At 57.8% G+C, this 6,666-nt stretch overlaps 2 protein-coding genes across 2 annotated transcripts in view; both read left to right on the top strand.

The window, feature by feature from the left end:
* The window catches only part of ift122 (intraflagellar transport 122 homolog (Chlamydomonas)), a 21,518-nt gene extending 17,649 nt beyond the window's left edge, over window positions 1-3,869 (top strand). The window contains exons 24-29 of the mRNA XM_019856361.1: window positions 1,651-1,816; window positions 1,903-2,017; window positions 2,110-2,235; window positions 3,022-3,098; window positions 3,183-3,347; window positions 3,501-3,869. Of these exons, the coding sequence (XP_019711920.1) occupies window positions 1,651-1,816; window positions 1,903-2,017; window positions 2,110-2,235; window positions 3,022-3,098; window positions 3,183-3,347; window positions 3,501-3,587 (736 nt within the window). The 3' untranslated portion in view covers window positions 3,588-3,869. The remainder of the gene's footprint in view (window positions 1-1,650; window positions 1,817-1,902; window positions 2,018-2,109; window positions 2,236-3,021; window positions 3,099-3,182; window positions 3,348-3,500) is intronic.
* Window positions 3,870-4,316: 447 nt separating this feature from the next.
* exorh (extra-ocular rhodopsin) overlaps window positions 4,317-6,666 on the top strand; it is a 3,214-nt gene continuing 864 nt past the window's right edge. Inside the window, exons 1-3 of the mRNA XM_019856360.1 lie at window positions 4,317-4,890; window positions 4,978-5,146; window positions 5,982-6,147. Of these exons, the coding sequence (XP_019711919.1) occupies window positions 4,530-4,890; window positions 4,978-5,146; window positions 5,982-6,147 (696 nt within the window). The 5' untranslated portion in view covers window positions 4,317-4,529. The remainder of the gene's footprint in view (window positions 4,891-4,977; window positions 5,147-5,981; window positions 6,148-6,666) is intronic.

The raw sequence follows: 6,666 nt of genomic DNA, 5'->3' as shown, positions 1-6,666 counted from the left end.
AATGGTCGTTTGTCTCTCAGTGCGCCCTCCCGGCGACTCCCCGCCACCCCGTTCGGGTGAAGCGCCGTGGCAAACGGATGGGTGGCCGGATCTCGGAGGGGTTCTTCAATTTTGTGACGACCCCCGGTAATCCGCGTCGCCCGGAGTGCCATCTCAATTTCAACGTTGCTCCGTTTCAAGAACGCAGCGTCGTCTTGATTCACCGATTCAAAACGGCACCTTTTGGTCAGGCTAAAAAGTCGTCATCTTACGAGCCCGACGGTAGGATCGGACGGAGAGAGAGGGAGGCCGCCTACGTAGCCTCCCGTCGAGTACGCGTTGGCGTGTTTCTGGCACAGCCAAAGCGGTCGGCCCGTTCAACAACCGACATCAGTATATCGGGACCCCCAGCTGCGGTTTTTCCGGGCAGGGTTGCCGGCGCGTCAAGCTGCTTCTAATTACACTCTGATAGCAGCGCTAACAATAGCGCACACATGCTGACGTTGGCCTCTGCCAAATTCTTTAGCGCTGAGAGGAGAGGAGAGCTTTGCCGCCAAACAACAATCGGGGCTGTTTGCCCGCGCGTGCATCAAGCGCTCCTCCGACGCGGGTGAAAGGAGCGTCTTGAATGCTCAATACGCTCCGGCTTCGATTCCCTAGCGTTTCACAAGGCCGGGCGACAGAACGAAGCCGTCAGAGTGCTGGAGCAGCTCACCCGCAACGCCGTGGTGGAGAGGCGCTTCGATGACGCCGGCTATTACTACTGGATGCTCTCCATGCAGTGTCTGGACATCGCCAGAGGTGAGGCCCGCCCGCCGCGTCCGGACGCCTTTTGTCGGCTTTCGTCGTTCTCGCTCCGTCTCTTAACGGCTGCGTTTGTCCGCAACAGAAAACCAAGACCAGCGAGATGAAATGCTGACAAAGTTTGAACATTTCCAGACGCTTGCAGAGCTCTACCATGTCTACCACCCCATTCAGCGCTACACGGTGAGAGCAGGACCAGGCCCGACTCCGGCTCGCAACCGACTCCGATGGCCGGTTGCAAGCTCCAAATTCGTTCCTGCGCGTGGCGGAGAAGGAGGGGCGGGGCTTCGCTTGCTAGAAGATATAGGGTTAGGGTCTTTTGCAAAGAGCCACGGCTGACCAAGTGGTTGATACTGTCGCGCTTTTCTCACACCGGCCTTATTTCGGCGACCTTCTGGAACTCGGCGGTAGTGAATAGCAGACTCTTTCATTTGCTTCCCGTCTTTTTTTTTTGTCTCCAGGATGAGCCCTTCAGTTCCCTGATGCCGGAGTCGCTGTTCAACATCTGCAGGTTCCTCCTGAGCAACCTCCCCAAGGACAAGCCGCCGCCGGGCATTTTTAAAGTGTATCCTTCGCTTCCACAAAGCGGCCGAGGCGGCCGGTCTGCAGCTTGCCACTTTCATCCGGCGCGGCCGGGGGCCGTCGGGCCGTTGCGTCACATGCTTCCAATGACGACGGTGCCATGCCGTGGATCTCGCTTGCCCCCCCCCCCCCAAGGCAAATTTGCCGATTTACGGATTTTTTTTTGCCCAATGTTGAAAAAAAAAGCCCCAAAAAAATCACCGTCTGCACGTAAATACAAATATGCGGCGCCTCAGGCGTGCATGATTGACATCTCGTTTTTTTTTTCCTTGACCCGCTCCCAAGTAACACCTTGTACGCTTTGGCCAAGCAAAGTCGAAAACTGGGCGCCTACAAGCTGGCCAGACTTTGCTACGAGAAGCTGCAGAAGCTCCACATTCCGTCTCGCTTTCAGGAGTGCATCGAACTGGACAGCCTCACCATCCGGGCCAAGCCTTTTCACGACAGCGAGGTTGGCGGCGCGCCCTCTTCCGCTCATCCCTCTTCCGTTCGCACCCGTGACACCTTTTCCTTTCCTTTCCTTTCCGACGCAAAAAGGAACTGACGGAAGCCTTGATGTGTTACCGCTGCTCCAACAAGCCGCTGCTGAACAACCAGGGGACGGCGTGCCTCAACTGCAAGCAGCCTTTCATTTACTCGGCCTCGTCGTACGGTGAGCGCGGCGCCAAAGTCGGCGCCACGTCGGCGTGCGCGATGACGACGCCATCGGTGGACTTTGAACCTCCCGAGCGGTCGTGTGCGCAGAGGTGCTGCCGCTGGTGCAGTTCTACTTGGAGGACGGCGTCGGCGACGAGGAAGCCGTGTCTCTCATTGACCTGGAAGTCCCTCACGCGGAGCGGACCGATGCGCCGTGGCAGCATCTGGACAACGGTAACCCAAATACTCTTCGGCCTTCGGACCGCGCCGCTTCTTTGAGGGCGCGCGGTCGGAGTTAAGCCGCGGCCGCTAAGTCATCTTAGCCGTGGCGCTAATAGGGTTAGCGCGTCTCATCTTAATGACGCTAACCCCGGGAGAGCCGCGAGCGCGGCCCGCCCGAGCGGCGGGATTAAAGCCGCATTAGCCGGCGGGACGCTCAAGGGCAGCGAAGGCCCTCGCTCTCCGCCGGCCGACGACACAAACAACCGAGGTGGCACTTTCAACAGCTAAGCTCTTTAAGTCGAGCGCGCCGGGCTTTCGCTAAGCACGCGCGAGGCCGCAAGACCGCGTTACGCTTTTGACAAAGCCAAACGCGCCCTCGGCCGGCCGGCGACGGGCTTTTTGGGACGTTGGACCTGAAATCGAGTCACATGTTATTCGGGTGAGAGAGGATCGATCTTCACCCCAAAATAGGGAATCGCCATTTGAGGTGGGAGGGCCTTCATTTTCGGGGGGCTCCAAACAGTTGCAAGAAGCAAATCAAATCATTCGGGGGGGAAATGGGCATCACCGAATGCTTTGTTTTGTTTTCCTTTGGCCCGCCCCGATTTTTGTCTCGAGGAGCACTGAATCATCGCAAAGTTGCACCGCAAGCACGACACGATTTGTTTGCAACCCCCTGGAAACGGACATGTCACGTTCGATGCCGCCGCGACCCGAAGCGCGGGATCGCCGAATGGGCTTTTGATTGTTCATTTTGGCACACGGGCCGCACGGTCACCGTTTGTCGTGCACTTTCAGATGCGCAGGTGTTAAAGATGGACGACGGTTTGGAAGATGCGGAAGAAGACCCCTTCGCCCCCAAAATGATCTTTGAGGTAAGAAAGGAGAGAAGGGCGGGTCGCGCGGCGGCGGGGGCGGGGCGAGAGGACGATGCGCATGACCTTTTTTCCTCCGAGCAGCAGGGCGGCTCGCACTTTGTCCCCGTCAAGGTGAATCGTTCGGTGCTGCGCTCCATGAGCAGGAGGGACGTCCTGATCAAGCGCTGGCCGGCGCCGCTCAAATGGGAGTACTTCCGCTCGCTGCTTCCTGACGTCAGCATCACCATGTGTCCCACCTGCTTCAAGGTACGCGCGCGGCTGGCAAAAAGTGGCCGGCCGGACGCCACGGCGCCCTCCCGGCGGTCGCACTCGGCGGCGGCGACGCGAAAAGCGGCCGCCGCAACCTCCCGCGTCGTTTTGTGCTTCCCGATGAGATGACGCGCTTTTGTTTGCGGGCAGATGTTCCACAGCGAAGACTACGAGCTTCTGCTGCTCCAGCACAACCGCTGTCCGTTCTGTCGGAGGCCCATCGATGAGCCCAACTGATGGACGGGCGACGCCGCGCGGGCCCTTCCTCTCACGCGTCGCCGGAGACGGACCGTCGGCCCCGGCGCTCGCCGACGGGCCGCGAGCCGGGCGGGCCGACTCCAAAGCGACGTCCCCGCGGATGGAAAGGCCGCGTACGAATGGCCAAAGATGCGCCAGCCTTTCCTTGTACTTGGGAGCTGTAGCATATGTTTCATACAAGAGTCCGAAGGACGTCATTCCTTATTTTAGCAAAGACAACCTATTTTTCTACTCTTGTCAATAAACAACACTGTGGCAAGATTTGGCTGCCAGCTCGTTGCGTCACCTTGAAATGCACTTTGAACGCTGCGACTTTCAAGCGGCAGAAGCAGCAGCTTCACTTGCTTCGTGCCAACCTGACGGCTCCGCAAAGTCTCCTGCGTGGGCAGATTCTTTTGGGGGAGGGGGGCGGCCAAGGGACCCCCCCCCCCCGCACCTCCCCCAAGGGACATTTTTCCAACCGTTAAAGCGCTCCCATCCCTCGTGGCATTTGTTTTTTTTGAGCCGCTCTTGCAAACGCTCGTCGTCGCTCAATCAAGGCCACGGTGGCGATAAAATCACGCAGCCTGCAAGCAAGCAACGTAACATCACGACATCCAGCCAACGCCAGCGCCTGAATAAAGTCGCCCAATTCCTGAAGCTGCTTTTCATTTTCTCTCTCTCTCTCTCTCTCTCTCTCTCTCTCTCTCTCTCTCTCGCTCGCTCGCTCGCTCGCTCCCGCGCGGAGGTCACAGAGAGAAGACAAGGCCGAGATGGCGCTAATTCCATTTTTGCACGCGGCCCCGTAATCCCCGCGCGCGGCACGTTAAAAGGTGGCTCGCCGCCTCGGGGGGCCGCAGAGCTCGTCTTCATCCCGTCAGACTGCCTCACCCCGCGTTGCCGAGACAAGCCCAAAAAAAAAACCCACCAACCGTCGCGGCCATGAACGGCACGGAAGGCCCCGACTTTTACGTGCCCATGTCCAACAAGACGGGGCTTGTGCGCAGCCCCTTCGAGTACCCGCAGTACTACCTGGCGGAGCCCTGGAAGTACTCGCTGGTGGCGGCCTACATGCTCTTCCTCATCGTCACCGCCCTGCCCATCAACTCGCTGACGCTGTACGTGACGCTCCAGCACAAGAAGCTGCGGACGCCCCTCAACTACGCCCTGCTCAACCTGGCGGTGGCCGACCTCTGCATGGTGCTGGGGGGCTTCACCGTCACGCTGCACGCCGCCCTGCGCGGCTACTTCAGCCTGGGCGTCGTCGGCTGCTACGTGGAAGGCTTCTTCGCCACGCTCGGAGGTCGGGGGTCGTGGGCGCGCCGCGCCGTCAAATCCCGCGGCGCGGCGCGCTCAGCCGTCTTTGTGTCTCGCCGCTCTTTGTTTGCAGGCGAGGTGGCCCTGTGGTCCTTGGTGGTTTTGGCCATCGAGCGCTACCTGGTGGTGTGCAAACCCATGATCAACTTCCGCTTTGGGGAGAAGCACGCCGTCTGCGGCCTGGCGCTCACCTGGATCATGGCTTTGACTTGCGCCGCGCCCCCCCTGCTCGGATGGTCGCGGTATGAGGCGCTTTGCTTCGGTTTTCCTTCCACGTGCCGGCATCGTCGCGACGGCGCGCCGGATGATCGATGAGCGATCGCCGGGGGTGGCAAACTCGTCTTTGTGGAGCTTTTCTCCAGCTTCCACCCACCTTCCAAAGCCGTTCGCTTCGCTCGAGGCTTTTCGTCGCGGCGAGAAAGAATCGTTGTTTCCATTCCACAGAAGGGTAGAAAAGTGATCCATATATTTTGGAATCCGGTAAACTCAGTTTGTTCCAGATGTCGATTGACTTGAGCCACGAGGCACCGCCATGTCATTTTGCACCAGACAGCAAATGGCATTGCGAGGCAAAATGGCCGCCCGCTGAGATGCGTAAAAAACGCCTCCCGGGGGTGCACGGAACTCGACTTATCCCTTTGAAGCGCAGCTAATTGTTTGGCTATATTCAAGCGTGTTCCTACGACCCTTTTTTCGGCACTAAAATCCGGGCTTGGTTTTTCATCCACACTCGGCACCGCGACGCTGCCGCGTTGGAAGTGTCGGTCATTATGCTGCTATGCGGAGAAGAGTTTTCAGCCCGAGAGCCGCCGATGGGAACCGAGCGTTCGTACCTCCGCTCGGTGGTCTCTCCATGCGCGTTCGTCGATTGGCTGGTGACCGGGTCTCACGCACAAAACACTTTTGTCGTTTCATTTTCAAAATGGCCCAAGGAAAGATTTGGTTCGTCATACGTCCCTTTTCCATTCCTTGAAACTCCATTCAATAATTGCTCAAACTATTCCCATTGTGTCCTCCCCCCATGACGTCCATCGTGGTGACGCCACGAGTGGTTTTTACGCACGGGTGCGCACGCAGGTACATCCCAGAGGGAATGCAGTGTTCGTGCGGCATCGACTACTACACGCCCAAACCGGAGATCAACAACGCCTCGTTTGTCGTCTACATGTTCGTCCTGCATTTTGTCATCCCCCTTGGCATCATCTTCTTCTGCTACAGCCGCCTGCTGTGCACCGTCAGAGCGGTACCGCACCCACGCACACGCATCCTCAAAATGGCCTCTTTTCTGCCAATAATCGAATGCATTGAGGGGGGTAAAAATGGCCGGGAAAAAAGTGCTATGAAAGGGAAATACAGTGACTCGAATGTGCCCACACCTCGGAGCGTCTCAAGGACACCAAAGGGTGGGGTGGGACGAAGGCTTTTGCCAGCACGCCAGCTTGGAGCCGAGGCATCCAGCTGAAAGGAAGTCTGCTGCCTCACTGTGTCACCCTCATGAATAATAAGCCGGCAAGCCTTCATAATTCATGTGTTCATCCTCAAGTGCTCTTGTTACTAATGGAAGCGGAACTTGTGACAAAAGTGCTTCGTGCGCGCTCATATTTCCAGTTTGTTTTACACCACAGCTGGCAAAAAGACTCACAATCTGGAAGGAATTACAAGTACAGCCTCGTGGTGGGAAAAGTACCAAAAATAAATTCACCTTCTGTACGTCTGCAAGTAAAAGTGCTCGGACACAATAATCCATTTTAACTGTAGATGC

Source organism: Hippocampus comes, unplaced genomic scaffold, assembly GCF_001891065.2.
Source record: "Hippocampus comes isolate QL1 unplaced genomic scaffold, H_comes_QL1_v1.1 scaffold473, whole genome shotgun sequence".
NCBI classification, from domain to species: Eukaryota; Metazoa; Chordata; class Actinopteri; order Syngnathiformes; family Syngnathidae; genus Hippocampus; species Hippocampus comes.
The sequence above is the reverse complement of the archived record's forward strand: the minus strand, read 5'-3'. Positions and strand labels throughout refer to the sequence as shown.